This window comes from Strix aluco, chromosome 4 (genome assembly GCF_031877795.1).
Source record: "Strix aluco isolate bStrAlu1 chromosome 4, bStrAlu1.hap1, whole genome shotgun sequence".
Classification (NCBI taxonomy): Eukaryota; Metazoa; Chordata; class Aves; order Strigiformes; family Strigidae; genus Strix; species Strix aluco.
In genome coordinates, this window is record NC_133934.1 from 66,985,495 (window position 1) to 67,009,462 (window position 23,968).

The 23,968-nt window shown below is 42.0% G+C and overlaps 1 protein-coding gene across 1 annotated transcript in view; it reads left to right on the forward strand.

Moving 5' to 3' along the window:
• The window catches only part of FRAS1 (Fraser extracellular matrix complex subunit 1), a 176,604-nt gene that overhangs the window by 72,570 nt on the left and 80,066 nt on the right, over positions 1-23,968 (forward strand). Inside the window, exons 7-17 of the mRNA XM_074823439.1 lie at positions 605-688; positions 1,324-1,425; positions 1,529-1,720; positions 5,894-5,983; positions 7,499-7,646; positions 9,961-10,104; positions 10,426-10,560; positions 18,062-18,205; positions 19,962-20,102; positions 20,523-20,663; positions 21,542-21,715. Of these exons, the coding sequence (XP_074679540.1) occupies positions 605-688; positions 1,324-1,425; positions 1,529-1,720; positions 5,894-5,983; positions 7,499-7,646; positions 9,961-10,104; positions 10,426-10,560; positions 18,062-18,205; positions 19,962-20,102; positions 20,523-20,663; positions 21,542-21,715 (1,495 nt within the window). The remainder of the gene's footprint in view (positions 1-604; positions 689-1,323; positions 1,426-1,528; positions 1,721-5,893; positions 5,984-7,498; positions 7,647-9,960; positions 10,105-10,425; positions 10,561-18,061; positions 18,206-19,961; positions 20,103-20,522; positions 20,664-21,541; positions 21,716-23,968) is intronic.

Sequence of the window (23,968 nt, forward strand, 5' to 3'; positions counted from 1 at the left end):
AGTGTCAGTGCTGTGAAGAACCTATTCCAATGCGATTTAAATCAGTCCTGAAAAGGTTTAAATTAGGATAATCCAGTTTTAAGCATAATTTAACACCTGTATAGACAGTTATGCTGTATAGATTTAACTAAAATAGTGCAAATGCCTGAGAGATGGCGATCATAAATTACACATTCAAAGCCTCAAAATGTGGCAGTACCAGGAAAAAAACCTCTTCTCTCCTCCATCTCATGCTTTAGTATGCTTCTCTACGTAGATTTACATATACTTTTTTTCCTCTGTATACCTGAATATATGTACTTTATCTCACATGTGTGTGTGTGTGTCTTTATCAGCATCTATATACCTCTCTATGTATTTGGACCTCAGTTAACATCCAAAGAAACCTGGAAAAATGAGATGAAGGAAATATCTTTCTTTCTAGCTTTCTATACTGATCTCCTGCTGTGAAGACTGCCCCAAGATACTGGAGCCAAAATGAAGCCTTGAGTGACTCTGAGTTATCACACAGATATTAAGTGCCTGGAATTCCAGGCAGTGATGCTGAGCCCCATGTTAACTGTTCATTCTCTTATTTTACTTGTCTCTCCTGCTTTCTGATTAGGATGAAGTTATGGTTATGTCTCCTGGAAAATGCTGCCCAGAATGTGTCCCAAAGCCCTGCTCAGTGTCAGGAAGAGTATACCAGGTAACCTTTGATGAGCCACACCAAAAGGCAGTTGTTCACAAGTTCTGACACATCTCTCTTTCCCTTCTCCCCGACATCTGATTTTCTGCCAACACTGATAGCTTGGTACAACCATTGCTTTTTTCCCTTTCTGGAAAGCCAGAAAAGTTGAAAGAAATTAGAACTAGGTAAGAAATCACTGGCAAGCAGAAAGGAAGTTTGCAAGGTGAAGCAGATTAGGCACTTTCTTTTCACATTTTTTTGAAGAAGGAAAGCCAGAAATCATTGGTGAAGGTTAAAGTATTTACAGCTTTCATTGTATCATCTGGAAATAATTTAATGCATTATTTAATGAATCTAAGTATGTGGGATTTTCTGTTGATGATTATGTTTTGCTAATAATAGTAGTTAAGGCCTTGCCAATGTCACTGTCTTGCAATTAATCAGAAATACAGACCGCAGCATCATTTAGACCTCATACCTCTTCTTCCTGTTTGCTGATCATGTAGAGATAAACATTTTTTAACAAAAGTTTATTATTGGATACAGACATACAGAAGGAGCCATCATATTCCATAAGCAGCACAGATTTCTGGAAAGAACTTGGTTATTTATGAAAAGTGTTTAACAATTGTATACATGTTCTTTTTGAACAGCATGGTGAACAGTGGAAAAAAAATACCTGCACTGCATGTGCATGTCACAGAGGAGAAGTCAGATGTCTGAGAGAGACCTGTGACACTATTACCTGTGAGAAGGTAGTTAAAAATCATTCACCCCTGGTACTCTGGCTGCACGTATCACGGTGCCCATGCCAGCGGGTTCAGACAGTCCTGCTCAATGGTTGCTGATGTTTTGTAGGGGGAGAACAAAGTGCAGCATCCTGGGAAGTGTTGTCAGGAGTGTGTGTCTTCCAAGGGCAACTGCTTCTATGATGGCACTGTCAGGTACCACAGTGAGATGTGGAATAGTACTCGCTGTGACTTCTGCGTGTGTGATGAAGGGCAAGTCACTTGCCAGGAAGCAGAGTGTGCCGAAGTGAAGTGTGCCAAGGTAAGAAAGGTTTTCTTCTTTCAAGACGTATCTGTCAAGCTTGTCATTTTTTCCCCTCTCTTTTTCTTTTTTCTTGACTGACATCTTGAGACCGTCAAAGAACTCGCCCTTCTCTTGGGGCTTGTTTTGTGTAATTACCTTGAAAACGCTTCTCAGGAAAGCAGAGTAAACTTTGGATTTTCCATTCAAGTTTGACTGGGCTTGCATTGTGAAACAAGCCAGTGTGAATCAGTGACTAATTTAACGTGGATTCCCTCCCATGCTATTCTTTGCCGCTATAATGGAAGGTCAGATGCTCAGAGGTTTCAGTGACCACCAGCTTTTCCAGGAGCTGGGCATGGTGAGAGACATACAGGTCAGAGATAGTAAAAAGCTTAAGAAATGTTCCTTTTATCATCATTCTGTATGTTACAGTGGGCTTCAGTAAGGTAGTTGGATATGAAAGTCAGCGTTCCACTTATCTCCATTTTTTCCATGCCATTCTTGGCATGGAAGTGAAGCTGGTAAGTTCCCAGTGCTATTTACTCCAAAACTAACCCCTCCCCCACAGGTTGTTATATTTGCTCTATAGTGGATGCGCAAAATCCATTGGATAGCATTGAATGCTTCACACACAGACAGACACACACATACAATTATGTTTTGAATTGCCTTTTTGCAGTGGGATAAGACTTCTGTGTTGTTTGTCACTGTATCATCTGTTTTAATTGGTGGGCTATTATTTACTTTATACCTATTACACAGTGTCTTGAAGAGAAGGGAAGGAATTGTAGCCTTCTGAGTTTTCTCTCAGTGGCAACGCTTTTTTGGCGCCTGCCTGTGTGCTAAATTTTGAGTAGCAGCACCCTTGTGTTGTGTCTGAAGTCCAGCTAAAATTTGGACATACTGGATTCACTGGATTAGATTGTTTTAATGAATGTTCAAAAAAGTGAGAATCCACACACGGGGTCCCAAATGATGATCATGCAGAGAGGATGTATCTAGGAATAAAAGTGTATGCTTTTTCAACTGAGGTTGTGCCTTTTAAATAGCAAAAATGCATTGACCATAGGACTCAAACTTGTGTCACTGCTGTAGTACTGCTGCTGACCTTAAACTGCATGGAGAGATTTTGCTGGGTGGAAAGTCATGGTTATCATAAAATCTTGTGCACTTGCATCTGTTTCAGTCAGCTTCCTGCATGCTTATGGCTGTAAATTGGATCATTTACACTAATGATGATGGCATGCTGTCATGGCTCAGTAGGGAGAATTATTTAATATTCATGCTCATATCTTGGGTACTGACAAAGAATCCATTATTCAGAAAAGCCAGGGATATTTTAGAGAGTAATAGCTTGAGATGTTAACATGTAGGGTTCAAACCTGGGGGTTCAAAAATTATCACTTACGCAGCAATTTTTCAAACTCAGGCTCTCAAAGGTAACCACCCATGTGAAAGCTCAAGCATCTAAAAAGTGGTATTATTTGTCAGAGTGTGAACTGCTGCAATTTTTAATTGAATGAAATGTGATTGCTAGGAGGACAGAAGGAGGAAGACAGTGTCCTTTGTTGTAGACAAGAGTTATGGTCCCACTTGATAAAAGATATTTGCCCAAGGATTTATTATTCTGCATGGCTTCCCTTAAGATAAACTAGCTTCCTCAAGCCATGTTCAGTCATAGTTTACCTCAGTAGTACAAGGTATGCGTTAGTTAATTACAGTAAAATATTTACTCAAAAAGCAAATGAAATATTTTCTTTTTCCTTTGCTTTGTTCTTTTTGAGTTGCAGGTCTGTTTTTTAGGCACCTGTATCAATAAATCAGAGCTGATGTGAAGCTAGGAGCATTTGAATTCATCTCTTCATTAAAGCACTATTAATTTTCTAGTCACATCGTCCTATTTAAACTGTAATGAGGCCACAGATATGAACTGCAAATCCTAGACAGCTCGACAGAGTATAGCAGCATTACGTGAGGTTAGGGTAGGGGTTTAACTTACAATCTCTTTCAAACAAACCTGTCCAGCAACTGTCAAATGAAAGTGTCTGTGATGATTCTGACCTAATCTTCAAAAAGCCCTTTTCAGCAGGTTACTGATGAGCTAGGAATACAAGTTATGTGGCAGGCTGTGTTAGCTATGGATGTTGAAGTGGATGCACTCGACCAAAACCATTCAGACTGTCAGAGCATCAAATAATCCTGCTGGAGCACTTGCCAGCACCCCAGCTAAGTAAGCACACTTGTGGTGTTGTTCAGGGGAGGATGGGTCAGGGGTGCTAGCAGGGGATGCTGCAGCCTACCTGAGTAGGCTGGCGATGGAGTATTTATGCTAGCAGTCCTGCCAGCCCTAGAAACTACAGGATCAGTAAGAAAGAGCTTGCAGGGTGCAGTGTGACTACTGTACAGCCAGCAAGCTGCAGAATTCTTTCTGATATTTAGAAGAAATGGAGCTAGGGTGTTGAGAGTTATGGATGGTGCATGTGGATGTAGGTGTGTACATGTTTGAGAGAGGTTGCGTGAAACATTTTTTTCTCTTTTTTGCCTCCCAGTCCATCACTGCCTTTTCACGTTCTCAACCTGGAATATGATGAATCTCTTTTCAGCAAAGCCACAAGTTATCTCACGTAGCCTCTCCCTTTTCTGAGTCTTCGCAGAGCTGCGTGGTTGCATTTTTTTGGCTGGGTGAGCCATTTTCCATGGCTAGTTGTTCTCAGTTTTCCTATAGTGTGTGTTTATATATGTGGGTGGGGATGTGGGCAAGGGTGGGGAGTTTACAGTACATAGTAGTGACATGAGATCCAACCACTGCCAATGGCATTCTGAAGTAATAATTTAAGAGCAAAAATGTATAGAACCAGCAGAGAGAGATTTAGGCTGTGTGTGGTCCTTCAGTGACTAAGAACTGTACTGTTTCTCCTCTCTCACCCATTCTCAGAAATGCATGAGGGTTGTCAGATTGTGGCCTGGCTTAATTGTTCCACCTTGGTGAAACTAACAGTGACCGCTGTTATTGCCCTGTCTATGTCTAAAGTAATTCACATACAGAAATTGGTGAGTGTGTTAGTGTGGTACAGTGAAAAATACCCTGGAGTGACTGCTGGAACAGGTGCCCAGTTGGTGTAAATCAGCAAAGCTGTTTGGTAAACTTGGTGCTCAGCTGAATTTTGTGAGCCATTGGAAGAAAGCAGCAACATGCTGAAATGGAAACCGGTGTGAGCTGTGTGGTTTCATTAGGTATGTGAGCCCCTCGCAAACATTTAATGAATGGTCATGACTTCTCTGTTTGTCACAGGTAAGTAATCAGCCTGGTTGCAAGGCGAGGAGGATTATGCCCACTGATATTTGGGATGGATATTAACGCTGACATTTAATGGGCATAGATTAAACAAGTGCTTGGTGCAGATCAGCAACAAATCTAATTTAGCCATTAATTTGTAACTTTAATTTGTCTGTTTTCTGACTAGTATGTATTACCTTGCCTGTGTTTACAGTGAATGAGAATCTGGTCCAGAAAAGCTACGCAGGTCAGGAAATCAAAGCTGTTTCTTTTGAGCTCTGTCCTGGTTCCCTAGGACAGAGTCTCCATCTTCTCTAAATATTCAGCTTCTACTTGGGCACAAAAAGTTGTGACAGATTAGAGCACTTTATTCTCTTCTCCTGCTGCTAAACTTACATCTTCAAACCGAAGTTATTTAAGTGGATTCTGTAGAGTTGTACAGTTGTAACAAAGAACAGGCTTTTTCCATCTAGAATAAATAGAGCATGTGCTTTGAAATTCTCTTGGGGAAAAAAAGTTCAACATTCAAAATGAAGGTAAGCTTCTATGCATTGAAATCGTGACAGTGGTCCAGTAAAATCCTAGTGATCCACAGTAAGAATATGTCATTCCTATTCTCTGTACTTGCAGTGGATTATACTGGGGTGGGGGTTTCTCTGCAGGATTTAAGGATGAAGTAATGGTCTTATCACTGAATTTCCTGGCCTTTTCTGAGGTTTGTTCTGCAACTGCAGTATTTACTAAGCACATTTTTCAAACTGTACCTACAGAGATGAAGTAGGATAGAGAGAAGATAAGGTGAAATTAGATATTGAAGATTGCATTCCAAGGCAAGAGCTGTTCTGCCTCTGCATTCCACAGTATTTTTGGTGGTGTTGATTCCGTTTGAATTGCTTCAACCTTTCTCTTCACAGGGTGAAAAATTAATTCACTTAGATGGGAAGTGCTGTCCTGAATGTATTTCAAGTAATAGTTACTGTGTTTACAAAGAACATACCAAAGCTGTGAGTATCCTGGTACTTTGGAGCACATAATAGTGAGTTTTGCTCATGAAGATTTGGAAGAATTGGTTCTCCCTCCCCAGTTCTGAGAAGGATATTATTTGCAAGTGTGGCAGAAAAATATCCATTAGTATTGTCTGCAGATTGCTTTTACAATTTACAGAACACACTTGTTAATAATGTGTGTATCTGCTGCAGAGTTTAAGTTTGTCTTTCTTTCCTTTGTGCTGTATAATCAATCATTTCCCTTTAATATTTAATATATGTACTCCTAGGTTTCCTGCACATCTCATGGAGTTAAAGATGCCTGACTTTAATCCTATAAAGTAGAAGCTACAGAGCTAGGGCAATGTATAGCTTTCTGCCTATGTATCCCACTGATTATAATTTTTACTGCAACAGGAGTCTGTTATTTTATGAATATTTTCAAGGAACTTCCCTTCTGAAGTTAAACAGAAAGAAAACGTTAAGTATCTTGGTTTAAATATACCAGTAATGGACTTTTCATTGCTCTGACAGATGAGGACTGCAGCTATTTGCTGCTGTTTGCCAACAGATGTGAGAAATGGGAAGTTTAATACTGTTTTGGTTTTTTTAATGCTAATACTTCCCTTTCTTTCCTCAGATCTCTTTCTCTGACCCAAGTGAGGTAAAACATATTCAGGTGTCAGGTTTATTCCAGTTTGTGCTTTATCCCTTTAAGAGAGGAACTGGCACAAAAGCTTTATGGGCATTAAAATGCTTGCTGTCTCTTTTCTGCCTTCTGACTTCCTCACGTGGTGCCAGCAGAGCCTCAGCCACTAAGGGCAGCTTCGGTGGCCTTCTGAGGGATGCAGGTCCTGGGAGGGGAACACTGGATGCAAGATCCCTCCCCTCCATCGACTGGTAAAAGTAGACAGGCATCAGGTGCAATGGGTAGTTTTGAAGAAAGCCGGTGATACCTCTTCATGTCTGTAGTGTTTTCGCCAGTCCTTGGTGATGGAAAACCAGGCAATAGAAGAGAGGAGTAGAGGAAACAAAACACTGTGAAAGTTAGAAAGAGATCTATCTGTTCAGATACAGAGCAGATTCAAGCACTTGTTACCGGGCTGTGAAAAAGAAGTGGACAAGTGAGGCAGCAAAATTTGGAGACAGGAGAAAATGCTTTGAGTCAGAGAAGATGAATGGAGGTGAAGAAGTAGAAAGGACTTACTGCTAGCTGAAAACCACCCTGCTTTGGAGGGAGTTCTGAGAAGGGGTGTGTTCAGGTGTTCACGGACCAAGGACTCTTCTCAGTAGGTGCTTTAGCAGGCAGCCTTGTTCTGGAAAGACAAAGAGGGCAAGAGGGTTAATGGTACAGAGCTGCGCAGTCCCATGTCAGCAGGCCTCAGTGCTGAAACAGTCCCAGAAATGTTTAATTTACTACTAGCACTGATATAGCCTTGCAATTTACCCAGAGATTTCCAGGCACAGCAAAAACACTTTGTGCAAAGGCTCTCCTTCGCTACTGATGCTGGCCTTTCGGTGTTTCTTGTGCAGAACGGAGAGAAATGGGAAGAAGGGCCGTGCAGAGAATGTGAATGCCGGGACGCAGAGGTGACCTGCTTCCAGCGCTCCTGCCCGCCCTGCCCGCTGGGCAGCCTGGCTGTTGAGGCAAAAGGTGACTGCTGCCCGCACTGCCAGCCAGGTACAGACCCAGCATCAACCGTTTCTTACTGTCACTCATCTTGGGTGAGAGCCTGTGTGTCACAGACACCTCTGGCACAGGGATTGTTCTGACATCCCTACTGCCCTCATTTCCTCAGTACTGGTCTGATACCTGTGTTGAATTTTGACTTGTCTTCAGTTTTCAGTTGCTAATTAACTGGTTTCCATATAATTTAATTAGGGTTCCTAGAGAGGTTTAGGGCTCCGTCCAGAGGCCCCCACTGACTTCCACTGATTTAAATGATAGCTTTCTTTTGGCAAAAGAGTTTCTCCTTGGGGTTGGTGTTTTGGAAATGTTTTGTCTTTCTTTTTTCTTCAACATGAGTTTTATAAGGCAAGGGACTGCTCCTTTCTGAATCCTAACATGAGTTTTGGAGTTTATGGGCTCCTAATTATTTCTTGGGAGTGGAAAGAAGAAAGAACCTGCTTACACTGTTATGCCACAAGCTCACCTGGGGCTGAATGGCTGACAGTTAATAATTATTTGGAAAAATTAGGATAGCCTTAGCTTATATGTTAATTTTGCATATAAATTCATTTTTCTCCAGGATATTGTCATTCTCCTTGATTTACATTTCATAGTAGGCTTTAGCTGTGGTTACCTGATTTTTCATGTTGGTAGCTCTTCTTGTTGCATTCATATAACTTTGGTTTTATCAGAGTGCTCCAGTTAATGTTTTATCTCAGTAAAAAGAAAATAGCTTCACCGTTTAATTATGCTGTCATTTGCAGGAGTGCCTTGGCACATTTGCCATATTAATGTTTTAAAGCTTGTTATTTACTGCATGCTAATAAAAATGCAAAGCACTACAAATTGAAAAGTGAGGAAAATGGGTTTTGGACAGTTCAGATAAAATTGTCCTGGATTTTCAAAAGGGAAACAGCATCTGCACAGGCTTCTAAGGAGGAGACAGATTATAAAGTGCTCTCAGGACCCCTCTGTTCTCCTTCTTATCAAGAAGTGCCACTGTGTACTGGTTACCCTTGAAAATCTGGCCTCTTCATTTAGCTTCCATAATGGTAGCATTCTGGAAAAGACAGGCTTTTGAAGTCATGGTATTGGACATACAGAGCCAAACTTGCATTTTTGTGTCCTGAAAGGTAAATGGAAGTTTCCTTTACTGAAGCCTGCTGTTTTCCCTTTGTCTTTTTCTGTTTTGCATTCGAGGGGATGAGAAGCAAATGCAAAATTCTAGCCTGCAGCAGTTCAATCTGTGAGCCCACAGCATCAGTCCCTAACGCATCTGCTTCATTAAAACCAGTAAAAATTTATTGCTGCTTCTCACAGATGTGCCGGGGGAAGCAGGCAGAGAAAACCCATTCATTCTCAGCCAGTGTAAAGCATATAGCCCTAAGCATAGCTGTATTTATGTTAAAACCAGCAAATATGCCCTCTCACTGAGAACATTTGGGTTGGGAGCAGTGAGAATTTTTTTGTACCTAGAGGAAAAGTGTCTGTTGTGTACCACTCCAAGTAGACAGTTCATTGTCTGACTGGAAGGATGGGGCTGCATATACCTTTGGGAAGTTATTGGAAAGAAATGGATAGAGACAGAGCCTCCTATTCATTTCTTCTTTTCATTGCTGTGTGTTCATTGTTACCTTCTGTATGTCTTCTGTAGTTCGATTCCTGATTCTTTCCTTAGGTACATCTCCCTGGAAACTTGCAGGTTATTTAGCATAACTGAAGGAGAGTTTTCAGCATTGGGATCCTTTCTGCTGACTTTTCGGGGCAGTGTCTCTTCCAGTAAGCAAAAGTATCTCAGTAGTAAAGCAAAAGTAGTCCTTCTCTTGGCCTCTGTAGAGGGAGCAGCCATGCCATTTGACAAAGTAGCTGTGGTCAGGAAATGCTTGCTACAGTGCTGTGACATAAAGCTTTTGACTGGAGGGGGAGTGGTCTGCCACCTGTACTCTGACCTGGCATAGATGGTCTTGACTTATTGAAGGATTTGACTGAAGAAAACTCAAATTCAGGTTGTTTTTGACCATTAATTCCTGATGGCTTACAGTTTTTACTGCTGAGAAAACCATGTGGACAATGAATATCCTTTTTATCAATAGTCTAGAAAATCCGAGTCTGTGTAATAACTTTTCGCATACTAGAATACAGCAATATAATATTTACCCCTTTCATGCAATCTTGGAAAAAAAACAACTCCAAAACTAACACACCTTGAACCACCAACAGAAATAAGTAATGAATTTCACTTTGATTTTGGAGTATGCATTGTTTTGTGCCTTCCTAATTGAAAACACTGCTGATGGTTTTTACCTATGTCTTTTCTTTGTGCCAGTTGAGTGCCACCCAGACTGTCTAACCTGCTCTCAGTCCTTCGATCACTGTAATGCCTGCCGAGACACAAGGAGGCAGCTGCAGAATGGGCGCTGCGTGGAGACGTGTGAGACTGGCTTCTACCAGGAGGGGGGGATTTGCTTAGGTAATTTCTGCAAGGGGTTATACCCTGTCAGATGACTGTCTTCTCTGTGCCTTGCTGTGCTTTTGTTTGCAGGATCCCACAGGCTTATTATAAAGAGATGGCCAGGCTTTGTTTGGAAAAGCATTCAGGCACATAATGAATAGTAACCCTGGGATTAAGACTTCAGGAGGTTTCAGGTGGAAGCCCTTAAAAAAGGCAAATTCTCAAACTCTTTTGCCAAAATGAGGCAAAATCGTCTCCTTTTGTCAGAACAGAGGAATCTTGCTGTATCAAGACATTTAGGATTAATACATCTTTCTTTTCTATTCTTTCTCTTGGAAGCCTGCAATGAAACATGCTCAGCCTGTACCAGTGGATTTCAGTGCTCCTCGTGCCAGACGTCCCTGCTAATGAAGAATGGGCAATGTGTGACTTCGTGTGGGAAGGGATACTTTCAGGATCTGCTCCTCTGCACAGGTAACTCAGAGCAAAAAAGACTGCAATGCTTTGTGGTAGCAGAACAGCAGACAGAAACTCTACCCAAGCTATTAGATATACTCTCTGTTGAGGGATCTGCTGTTGACATAGGTGTTAATGTTCACCGTAGAGTAAATGAAGGAGTGAACAGAGGAACTAAGTCACACAGCGTAAAATTGATTACTGGTTAGGGAAATATTCATTAAAATTCCTCAGCGGATCAGTTCTGTTGGAATAAAACTCTCTGCTTTTGAACACTGCATTTTTTCACCCTCGTCCTCTTTCAATTCAGAATTTTCTTTTGGAAATGTGACTGTTTTTTATGGTGTTAAGGGTACAGAACAGGTTGTATGCACTAATTTTACTAAAGGTATAACACCTTGAGGCATGCCTGGCGGCCTGATCTGTGGGAGCTTTCTTTTAGTTCAGTGCAGGCTAACTGCAGCTGCTAATGCCAGACCTTTCAGGAGACAGTACTTGGAGGTGCATAGAAAATTGCTTGGAGGGATGGAGGATTGACAGAACTCAGAAAAGTGCACAGAAAATACTTCTTGGAAGACTTTTTTGCTTCATTTTGCCATTCATTTATTTCATATGGTGCATTCTTCCTGAAAGTTGATTGGACTAACTGTTCTCAGGAGACATATTTACAAAAAATTAGTAATTCTATAAAACATTGGGATGTGTCTAAACCCTCTATCTTAGCAATTGGAAGACCGAGAATAAGATTAGGAAGTTACAGTTTTCTCTCTGATGGAACTATGATAGTGCTTTTATGAGCTTTCCCTGCTCCTCTGAAATACTTGTACTTTTCCAAGACTGTAAGACAGCTGCTTTTTCATCGTGACAGTTTAATTGTTTTCTCTAAAGTTAACACTTTTCTCCTCTTGGTGTTTGCCTTTTTAGAAGGCTTCTAATTATTTCTGCAGCTCTAATTCAGCAAAGGGGTGGAGCACATGCTTAACTTCTTGAGCCTTCACTTAAATTTCTTTGGAACTAGCCCTCCTGCTTAAAATTAAATACAGGTTTAGCGCTTTTGGCAGATTTCAGGGGAAGGCACTTTAGATTGTAAGTCCAGCTTTCTTTTCTGAAGTGGTTTGCCTTGAAGACCTGACCATTTGTTTCAGGTTTTGAAAGTCTGAAAAAACCTCTGTCCTCCAGCAGTGACTATAGACTAGGGCCCCATTGTGCATGTATAAATAGAAAAGAGAGACCCAGTCCAAAAGAATTTATAGACCTAAGTATCAAATAATCTTATACTTCATTTAGTTTTATTTTACCATTTCCTTTCCACCTGCTCCTAGTGTTTTAATTGGCAGTGCCTATGTACTGCTGAAGCAGTAGGGAAAGGCTAATGTTTCATTTTATTACTGGCTTGTAGATTACTGATTGTACATTCCATCCAAATTTGCAGTCACGCATGCTTGTAGCTGAAAGTTGCTGGGAAAATTTGTTCCTATTTCCTCAAGGGAATTAAACCAATTTGCTTTAGTTCTGCCTGGCTGCATTTTCTGCATAAAGTCAAACCAGTGGAGAAAGTCTTAAATTTCAGATACAGTCCATAATTCATTGCCATTCACTCTTTCTTTGTATCCTTTTTATTTTTACAAATCTCTAATCTGATTGTCCAGATGAGCCTTAGACTGTTCAGAAATATTTTTCTCATAATGATTTTAACATCTACAATAAGCGTGTTACAAAATCACAGAAAGTATGAACTACACTGTGTTAATTGCTATAGTTCCAGTAAACTCACTCTTGAGGAATTTGCTCTGGAGATGAAAAAGACGTGTAAGACCAGGTTTCTTATTCCATCCTGTTGTCTGCATTGTAACAAACACAGTGAATTAGTCTTGCCTTTTGTTCATGTTTTATAACATCTGGTCTAATTGAATCTATTTTGAATTTTGGAATACAGTTGTTTGATCTCTGCCCTATTTTAATCTTACACCAGGGTTGTTCCCTGCCCCCATCCCTCCACCTGCTTCTGTAAAGTATTAAAACCATTAAGAGAAAATAAAGTTGAGAATAAAAGGTGATGGGTTCAGTTATGTAGCAGTGTATTTAAAGATAAAGGATCAGTTTGTATCAGGCTTAGAGCAGAGTGGTAGATAAAGTCTTCCTTGTCAGAAATAGGCTGTGGAAACAGTTAAGAAACCCCCCACCAAAGGTAAAGGAAAGCAAAAATAAAAGTTGTCTGCCTGGTAGAACAGAAGGGCTCGAAGGACTTGCAGTGTTCAGTGCTCTCACTGCATTTTTCTAACTTAATTATTTATGTTTTCAAGATTATTCAAAAGCCTAGGCAGAACTCAAGTGTTTCTGCTTTGATCTCCCAAAATGCTAATGTTGAAACATGTAACTTGACATTAACAGACCCGGCTCACTCTGTAGCAAAGCACTTGGATTTTTATTCATGACCTGTTGTTTTTCTCTGCCGTATCTGGCTGCGGGGGCTTACCTTGAGGATAAACGACTGAACATGACTAAGCTGAGCTTGCCTAGCTCACGATGAGGAGGGCAGATTAGGAGTGGCTAATGGTACCGCACAGCACTGAGCAGTCAGACCACATCTGTGCTTTCCCAAAGCCAAGCAGTGACTTCTTACTGTTCTTGCTGGGATGCCATTTGCATTAGCCCTCCTGCTGTCATCAAACCTGGGAATGTTGTACCTGCACTGATGAAGATAAGAGACAGTTTGGTGAGTGGATCTTTAATTGATTCTCTGACTTATTGTCAATCATGAAAAACAGAAACATCACTTTGCAGGACCTCTCATCTGCTAAAAGCCTGGGCTTGTGTCACTTCTATGTGACTCCTACATTACACCCCTGCAACTCCGGAGTAACAGAGCAGAGAAAACGACCCGTTGGCTCAGGAGCCACTGGAGTGCTCTTGCTTTAAGCAAGAAGCGAGACCTTGGAAGTTTTGTCTGTTTAACGTTGATTTTCTGGAAAGACATGTTGCTGCAGCTTAATGAATACCATCGTGTCAGCTAAGGCAAAGTAATTGCACACCCTATTGCAAATGGAAGGGTAACTATATTCTTTTGAACATCTTTCCTTCAGTGGCAGTGTCTGGTTAAGCTGCAGGGTCTTGCATGTAAGTTCAGTATCCACACTGAAGGGAGGAGACAATGCAAAATGGCCCCTACAAATCTAAACTGAAAATAGCCAGGAAGGGTGAAAACAGTTTCCTGGTGCTGCAGTCACTTCTGTTGATTTATTTTCACATAGTTGCTGTAGGCAAAGATGTTTTAGCTGACAGTGGCTCATCGAATGCTTCCTTTTTTCCCTGCTTTTTCAGTGGAGTTGGTGACTGGCTGTTTGGGCGAGGAGCAACTGTTGGGTCTGGCAGCAATCCAGTGCTGAAAGAGCCAAAACTTCTGCAGGCAGCGTGTGCGTGAGTGTGTATAAACACAAGGCAGGAATGGGTTGGGGCTGCTGTTCCAACTGCATGAACCCAGGTCCTACAGGCTGGGGTCCACTGCTTACGACTCCAGCTGCAGTTGTACCATCTGATAGCAAACGGAGTGGAGATATTGGCTGGGATTTAGTAGCTGCTGGACTTATGACAGAAAAGTCCTCGAGACATGTGAAAATAAATTGCCTGGTGCCTGTCACTGCAAGCACAAGAAGTGAAGGATTGTATCTGTAGGAGCATGAATCAGGCTGTGCGTGTTTGTCATCTGGAGACTGGCAGCTGATAACTCCTGGAGGTGCTTGCCACCTCGCATACAGAAACGGCTGTGTCAGAGGAGTGTGGGGAGCCTGTTCCTGGGGGGAGCTTGCATAGCAGAGTTAGTGATTGGAGCAGCACATCAGAGCTGAGTCTCTTGCTGCAAGCATTTTTTTTTTTTTGTTGGCCCACCTGAGGAAATTGTTACCGATCCTGTACTTTGAGTCGTTTGCACTGCTTCCAAATGCTACATGTAGCTGTCTTGATAAAAATCGGGTTGCAGTCTTTCTCCTTCCTTTCTTCCAAACTCCGTTATTTAGATCCCTCCCTTTCTGTCCCTTTCTGTCTCAGAGAGGCAATTTGGGCCTGGTCTCTCTCTGGTAGCTTTGAGTCCAGAGGATCTGTTTCATATCAGTTTGCCAAATTCACTGCAGCTTCTCAGAAGGTCTGATGACCTCTGGTAGGTTGTACTTCATCTTTACTTCTCTCACTGTAGCCTTTCCATAGCTGAGATACCCCAGAAGTCACCCCCCATCTAGGAAGACATGCAATTTTAACTCAACAGCTGCCTCACTGGAAGACTTGAGAGCACTGTGATACCCAGGAGTGGATTTGCAGGATCTTTGCCAAGGGCCAGTGAGAGCCAACTGAGAACTGGGAAGAGGAAGTGAAGATCTTAATCTCCTCCGGCCTGCAGACTGTGCGGGTTTATATGATTACCTGGCTTGAGTCTAGACGTTACAGGTTTCCCCAGTAGAAGTATGGCCCTGGGAGTGCTCTTAGCCCACCTTGTCTAAAACACTCATCCTTCTTGTCTCACTCCCTTTCTTGTTAACTGTGTTTAGAGTAACATTTGTGGTGAGTTTCTTTTGGCAGCAGAGAACAGGGGAGTGGGCTGGGCTGGCCTGTCTGCTGCTCTGTTAGCCCTACAGCCATATGTCTGTAGAAAGGCTTAAGAGAGCCAGAGCCAGAAGGTATTGTGTATGGTAGACTTATATCCATGAAAATGTGTGGTGCTGGTGGGAGGTGAAGACATTATTTTGACCTACACAGAGGGACGGCTTGAGGCAGCTGCTTGAGAGAAGAGTCTGAGGTGAGGATGTGCTTGGGAGCACTTGGTTTAGTGCAGGTAGCAAACAGTGTGTGGTGGGAGCCAAAGCACATTTGCCCAACTGACCTGGCTTTCATCAAAAGTGCATTTTTAATACAGCTGTATGCAAGGCTGCCTGTTTTAAAACAGAATCTGGAGGCCAGGCTGCCAGGAGAGAGGTGTCTCTTGGAGAGGAGCAACATCTCTGGAGAGGACTTGAGAACTTTGCAAATAACTGGGTATGTTCGGATGAGTCAACATATTGAGGCAGGTTAACAGTGAGGGGGTCAAGTTGTGCAGTGGGAAGTCTATAATTAGAGTATCCGAGTCCTGGTGCCCACTCTTTCAAAAAGATGTTTGAAGTTAGAGTGAGTTCAGAGAGGAGCAAAACACTCACAGCTGGAAGGTGAAGTGAGGACATTTCAGTACTTAGGAATTTACAGCATGAAATACTCTGCAGTTAACTTTCGAGTGTAGACATGCCCTGAGAACCATCGAAGCTGGAATGAGATGCAGCTTTTTAACAGCAAGGGAAATTATTGACTGGAGCAGAAAAGCGTGCACAATCTTTATCTTGGGATGGGATGTTTGGTATTTATTGTGTTGTGATTCAGCCACAATTAGATGCACTTGATAGTGATGATGGCACTTGCTGTAGGAGTCGGAGGGGATACAGGATGCCTAGTGTCCTTAAGAGACACTGGTCACATAGGAGTGTTCAGGAACTGGAAAAGCCACAACATTCTGTAGAGATCTAGAATAAGGGGGGTGGGAGGAAAGATGCAGGAAGGTGAGAAGGGGAAAAGCAAACAGCTAGTTACAAGGCAATAGAAGAAGACAAGAAAAGGGAAAATAAACAAAGGTGGAAATGTGGAGAAGGAACATCCAGAATGTCAAAGGACCATGTGCTGGGCATGAACTCAACTGTCCCATGTCTTGGCCCCCTAAACACTCCCTGTTCTAACCCCGTGCATGTCATGTCACGTCTCGTGTGTTTCAGTTCCCCCCTGTGTGAGATGGGGATGATAACACTTCCCTGCCTTGGGGATCAGTGAGATCCATTAAGACAGGGTGTTTATCTTCTGCTGTGCAGTGTGACTCATATAAGCACAAACATAGGTACTCCATCTTATTAATTAACAAACCCAAGAGCACCTGTGGCCTCAAGCAGACAGAAGAAACATAGAAACCATGCAAAACAGGCGTAAGATGGGCATAGTGGTGATCACTGGTTTGCTGTAAACTTAGGCTACCTGGATTGCAAACACTTTCACTCTCACCTGTTATTGGGGAGATGATTAATTGTCTCTCACTTAGAGGGGTTATTCTGGCGGGAAGGTGTTTGCTTTTGTCACTGTTCTGTATGTAAATGTGCTCTTAGTTATGTGGATGAGCTGCTGCTGTTTCCACTGGTTCCTGTGTTACACTGAGACTACTCACAAATGAGTTTTTCTTGGGTGCCTGCAACTTTAGATGTGTTTGCAGATCAGGGCAAATGTCAAAAAGTTCTGTTTTCTCCCACCTGCCGTGGTCTCAGAGTGCAAGCATGTACCTGCATTATTGTGAAATAATAAATTTAAGAATATCTTTGGAACATATTTGGGTGTAATCGAGAAAAAAAATCTAATAGCTAAAAGAACTGTAATTTGCACAGTTCCTGCAAGCACAGGATTTAACATGAGTCTGCATCACAAATTTTATAAACAGTAACCATACTGGGCTGAATTTCCCCTGCAGCTGAACTTGTACAGTTTCAAATAAGATGGCTTGTTCAACAGCTGTTTGGGAGGCAGAATTGATCTCTATGCAGTTAGTAGTTTAATTGTAAGACATCATCATGCTTGAGGATCACTCTGTTCTGCCTATGTGTTCCTGTACCCAGATGCCACAGAGAGGGCATGTATACTGCCTACATGCAGGAATGTGGTATACTTCAGGATTATCTGAAACATTACTGTGTCCCAACCATGATACATGGCTCACCCAGGGAAACAAGTAGCTGGTATCCCAACTCAGTGAGGGAATGTCCCTCTTCTTCTGCAATGTCAAGGAAGAGATATGCAGTGCCCGCTGTACTGGACCTGGGACCCACTGTACACCTTTCCCCTGGAATTATTCAGTCTGAGTACTTGAGGATTTCTGCCCTGCTTGACCAGATCAGCCAAAAGCCAGAAGTCAGTTCCTTCTGCGCCAGTGCAGAGTCCTGGAAGGGTAGAAGGAGTTGTTTCTAGAAATAGGCTGTCTTGGTTTTAATTTTGCAGGTTTTTGACTGCAGCTCTGCAGTCTAATTCTGTGTTTATACGTGGAGCTGGGTTAATGTCAGTAGTCACTGCAAGGATCTGATTGCAGGTCTGTTTTTCAAGTAGTGTGTGATGGGATATCTTCCTGTTTCCCTTTGTGCTTGTACAGCCCCTAGCACCAGGATGAAAGCGTTACCAACACTTCTCCTAGTCTGATTACATCTACAGAAACTGCTCTGATGTATACTGCATGTCATATGGCACGTACAAAATGAATCTGTAAATTGTGCCCCTTAGAATGACTTGGATGAAAGATACTAACATAAGAAGAGCAGTGGTTTTTTTGTTTTCTTTTCCTTTTCTGAAGCTGTGAATGCCTGTGAGTTTAAGGAACAAAACTGCAAAAAACCAAAAAGTTAATTACAGCAAACTCTTCATTTTAAAGAGATGATTGGAAGTTGATTGTTCGTTAATCCTGCACCTCTCTTTCCTGCAGCTTGTCACGAGTCCTGTTCCTCATGCTGGGGTGCTGCTGAGAACAATTGTTTGTCCTGCAAAGACACATCACATGTGCTGAAAGCAGGGCTCTGCGTGGCCAGCTGTGGACAGGGATTTTATACAAAGGATGGAATCTGCAGCGGTAAATACCTGTTTTCTTCTCCAGTTGCAAGAAGTTTGAGAAATGCTCTGCAAAAAAGGAATCAATATTTCATTTAGCTGTGCAGCAGCTGTGATTTTATTCATGTCTAAGAAGCCAGATGCACCTTCTGCATAGATATCGGATGAGGAAAGCTGCTGTTTGTTTGTAAGATTATTAATTCATTTAAGCTAATCAGATGCTGAAAGGTTTAAGCTTTTTTCCCTCACTGAACAGCTTGAAAGACTAACTGAGCTGTTTCTGAGGGCTTGACAAATGCATTTGTCTGCAGAAAGAAAAATGGCCTTTGCCAGCAGGTTTCTGTAAATTTGATTATAATTCAGCATCACAGTAACTAATACCTGCACAGCAGATGAGACTTGGGAGCTAGGAAGGTTTGCTGAGAAAAGGGGAAGAGATGGCTAGAGGGAATTAAAAGACCCAAGTCAAACAGATCATGAAGGGGAAAAAAAAAATCTCAAATAAATAAAGAATATAAAATTTGACACAACCATTCAGGTCAAGTCTGGGTTTTTGCTGGCAGCAACCTCCAGCTACTTTGAAGGATAGTCCAGCATAGTCAGAAATGATGCAGGGATTGTCTGTCTTTGTGCAGGTCTGTCTGAGGCACAGCTAGCTAGAGAGACCTTAAAACCTGGAGCATATTGACAAAATCGTTGCTATTCTGGCCACTTCCAGATTAATTTCACTTTGACCAGGTTCCCCTTCAGTTTGGTTGATGTCTATACCAGTAAATTTTACTCACTTGTGTTTTGAAGTGTGCAGGCTTGAAATCTTACATCTATAGCTGAAAATCATGTAAGCTCAAAAGGAAATTTAACTTAGTTGCAGCTTGGCCATAATTTTGATTTTTATTGCCAGTGATTTCTCAAAACTACACAGCTGTTCCTCACAATCTCCAGGATTCAGACCTTTCATCTTCTACCAAAACCATGCATTTTGATACCCAACTGGGGAGCTGTAAGCTGTTTCAGAGGGAGGCTGGCTGACTGGTGAAAAGAACCAAGAATTGGTTAAGTAAAATGCTTGGCCTTTCTGCATATACAGCAGCTGTAGTGCTACTGACTTGGGGAAGCCAGAGTTTCATAGTGCTCTTAGGCAACAGGTCAGTTAACTTCAGAACTGACTGCCTGGGAGAATATAGACCACAGGAATTGATAAGAAACATTATCATGCTTGATTTTAGATGCATGTTCACACTTAAAACTTTGACTTGAAGAAAAGGGAGTGGGGGAATTACTATCTTTTTTACCAACTTTTCCCCCATATTTTACTTCCTGAACTGTCTGATAACTGATGCTTGTTGCACAAAGGTATATAAAGATTTATGAGATGGTTTCATACATAACATTGTTCAGAATGGTGTTCCCTGTTCACAGCCTGTTGGTGAACAGGGAAAACATACTACATTGCCTGAAGGGGGTTGTGTCAGGAGTGGAGGGAGTGCTGGTGTTAGACCCATTTCAGGTATTTGTACTTACTCAGAGTCCTAGACGAGATACAGGTCAGTGAATACCCATCTGCACTCAGACGTCTACCTCCATGAAAGTCACTACTTAGGCTAGGGAGATGCGAAACGTTACTTGGGCTGGAGAGGAGTGTTTAAAGATGCCTTCCTGACTAAGAAAGGACAAGGCATGGTTTGGCCTGCTTTACTTTATCTATGTGGCCAGATTGATGGCTCTGTTGTTCTTTGCTTATTGAGCGCATTTCGTTAATGAGCTGTTGTCTTTGGCAGCTTGTGACAAGTTCTGCGAAACGTGCTATTCAGACCAACCCAGGTGTTTGACCTGCGCTTCAGATAAGTTGTTACATGATGGGAAGTGCATTTCAGAGTGCCCAGACGGGTATTTCCCAAGTGGCAATGGGAGATGCAGAGGTAAGAGGCATATTTGCATAACCTTTTCTAAGGCTCTCAAGACACCCTCCACATGTTGTCTTTTCCCTGGATGTTTATCTGTGGGGAGGGAATGTTAAGAGCACAGAAGTATGAGTAGAAACAGGAAATTTGATTTTTTGTTTTCTTTGGTTCACTTGTGATTGTTTTAAATAGACTCTTTGCCTTGCAAAGCATATTAAGACAAGCTGAGATACATATTCAAAACACTATGTGAGTGAGTGTTATTACTGTTAATAGTTATTAATACATGTGCACTTCTGCTCTCATTAGTTCACATAGCTGAATATCATGCTAACAGGGAGTTCTCATTGTTGGCTGGAGGAAGCTGAAGTCAGCAACACCACTCTCAGGGAGAAAAAATGGGATATTTCAGTTCTGTGTGCTCTGTTTCTTTATCAGCTTGTCACGATTCATGCTCCACATGTGAGGGACCTCTGGCCACTCACTGCACCTCCTGTTCCTTTCCTCTGGCATTGCGCCAGGGCCAGTGCCTGCAGGACTGTGGAGAGGCTTTTTACCAGGATCACAACGTCTGCAAGGGTAAGCCATGTACTTGGAGTAAGTTCCCCAGCTGCTGTAAACCAGTGTATCTATATTGGCTTTTGTTGGGCTGTGCTCAGAGTACCCAGCTACGATGCTGATCCTCTATCCTATGCTGAACTGGTCAATGAGTAATTCCTGTATTTGCCTGCTGATTATTTTCTATTTTGAGAAAAAGCAAATTTTCTCAAATACTTTCTGCGTTCATACCCTGAGAATTTAGTGATTTGGGGGACTTTCTTTCTCCATGCTGTTGAAATAAACACTACATTGCTTCCAAGTTTTTCTTGACATGAGTTAAGAGGTGAATGAAATTCTCTACACACCTGACTGAGGTCATTTTTGCAGCAGTGGAAAACCTGAAAATTCAGAAGATGAATTTATGCTTCCTATGAGCCCTTCAGACTGCCATTTCTTGCTGTCTCACCTAGTGAGATTGTGTTCACTGTTGCAGTTCCAGACATTAAAGGAAAATTAACTGCCTGTGGCACTGTACTGCAGTTTTTTCCCAACATTTGTTCATCAACTTTATTCAAGAAAAGAGGTGTTATTCGGGGGTGGTGGGAAAGATGTTAAAGTATTTTCCTAAAATCCCCATCCCGTTGTAGAAAATATAACACCCTCTCTGTTTACGGAACAGATTTCTCAGCTTGTGAGTTGCTGCAAAGTGTATGCTCTTTGCTAGCTCTTTGAGTATCAGATTGTCCATGGCAATACAAAACTGGAAAGAAAGATGAACAAGAGTGCCCCAACCAGTGTTTTCTTCCCTTTCTCTCTCATGTTTACGGCCAGATGCCAGGCTCTTGTGCCTTGTCCTCCTCTCTGAGAAAGCTGTCCTCAGAGCTGCAGCTCTGATTGCTCTCTTGACCTGTCCACAGGCTGCCACCCATCCTGCCACACCTGCATTGGCCCCGGGGCCTCTCATTGCCTGCAGTGCAGGGTGCCAGAGGATGTACTGCAGCCTCACCAGCCCATGGAAGGAGCTGTGCATGGCCTTTGCCTCTCTCGCTGCCAAGCCCAGTTCTACGTGGATAGCACAGGAGTCTGCAAACGTGAGTAGAGGATGGGAACAGCAGTTCAAAGCCTTCAGCTCAGGGCTGTGCTGGATTTTAGGCGCTCAGAGTAATCTTGTATGACCTTCGATTCTTACACGCTTTGAGCTCCTGTGTTTGTCTTGTGACAGTCATGAATGTTTAAACTCAGTAACTTTCAGAATGGCATATACTAGTACTTTCGAGGGAAAATATACTCTACATATAATTTGTGACTAAAGAATTCAGGTACTTTTTTTAAAACGACTGTGTTCAAGCCTGCACAGCTTAGCTTTCTTTTCATTGAAGTTGAGAATGTGATTTTTACCACTGACTTATTTTGTAGCAGGATAAATACTCTGATCTTTTCAGAATGTAAACTTTTCAGAAAAGACTGAGCTGTCTCCTTATTAGCCCTTGGAGCAGCCAAGACATCTCACAGCAGTCTTTTCTTTTGAGGAAGCTCTTCTGATATGTGCCCTGCAGCACACATGCCATCACTGTTCCTGAAATACTAAGTAGGAAGCATTTCCATGGAGGCTAGAGTTTGGAAAAGAGGCTAACTAACATGGTGTACATTGGGGATATATGTGGTTTCCTACCGCTTTGAGAGAAAACCGTTGTGGACTTCAGCGAAGAATGTTCACTGGGTGGATCAGCAAGCCGGTCTGTCTGGCTGTACAGAGCTTGGGGCAGCCAGTGTAGATATCTGTACAACCAACATATTGCAATATCTTGAAAATAATGTAGACAGAAGCAGACTGAGAGGTTAGACTGTGAACATCTTGTGCCAACACAGCCCACCCTAAGCCTAAGGAGAAATGATACTTTCAGAAATGGCAATGATTTCCCTGTATGGAAAGACCAGTCATAGGGACAGTGACTCTACAGCACTTACGTAATGGTAATAACAATAGCAACAGTGCTACTGATGGCTGTTTCTTCCTGTTGAAAAAATATTTTCTAGAAGTGGACATAATTTAAAATCCATTTATTTTTATTTTATCTCTTCATCTCAACCTGATGGAAGGAGTCTGTACAAGCTCATTTGTTTGCTTTAAGGGATCTTAAAAAAGGAAGAAGTGCCTTATTTTTGGTGAAATGATTCTTTCTTTAACAGTGACCTACACAGACTATAAGGTATCCATGGATTGGTTCCTGAAGGCTTTAGTGTAGAGCCTCCAGTCCACGCAGTGGCTGTTCCTTGGCAGGAAGTGGGTTTTCTTGACTGAGTCCAGGTTATAGTATAGAAACTGAATGAAGCAATCCCTATACCACTGCCTCAGATGGGTGGACAGACGTGTACAAACAGGCCTGAGCAGAGTTCGGTGACAGTGCTGAATTAGGTCATTGGGCAAGAATGCCGGCACAGCCCCTCATGTTTTTAGCTCTGCCGCATTAGTAATGGCATTAGAATAGTAGTTTGATTTATTGCAGGAGAGTGTGAAGATTCAGGATTTCAAACTTTGAGCTACCCCCATAAAACTCTTCTGCAAAGTTTGTAGATGCACATTTTGAAAAAGTAAACCCACAACAGATGTGTGTACCATGCTTACATTATCTGTGCAGAACAGAAACACGTTCATATGTAGGTTAAAATGCTGATTTTGAAGGTTTTAGCTGTGTGCTTGTGAATTTATCACCAAACTACAGAAATATATATCTATATATTTTTCTAATACTTGAGATTTTTCTGATGAAACTGTACAAAATCTGTCTCTGAGATGATTTGAGTCACTTGAGCCCATGTCCTGGAGACGCTGCATTTGTGATGAGGATCCCTGACTTTACTCTCTGACAGACAGCTAAGTGTACTTGCATAAATAATTTTATTTCATTTTATTTCTTCTCTCCAGCCCTGGTGTCTGTCTTGTCTTTCTAGAAACAGGAAGTCTCTTCTTTGTGTTCAATGGAGACTCATGCAGTAGAACCTATGGCCTCAAGTCACTGCTCTAATAAACACTAGGTTTTTAACTAATGAATTTATATATTTATTTATAGGGTGATAGCGAAAGATGATTTCAGAATCTGGTAAGTTTACAGAACCCCAGAGAACAGTATTACACGGTGTTGTGCATCTCGCTTTCCATTTCAGTCATGAACTGTGTGGGTGCAAAGAAAGATTAAATATGCAGCTATCTGTGGTTGCTCCTTATCTTCGAGAAGTGTGCTATACAGCCTTTATACTCCTGTCCTTTCTACCTTTCACAAGCAGAGAATCCTGTAAAGGAAATACCTTCGTGTTGTCATTGGGCAGAAAGCAAACTAGCCATA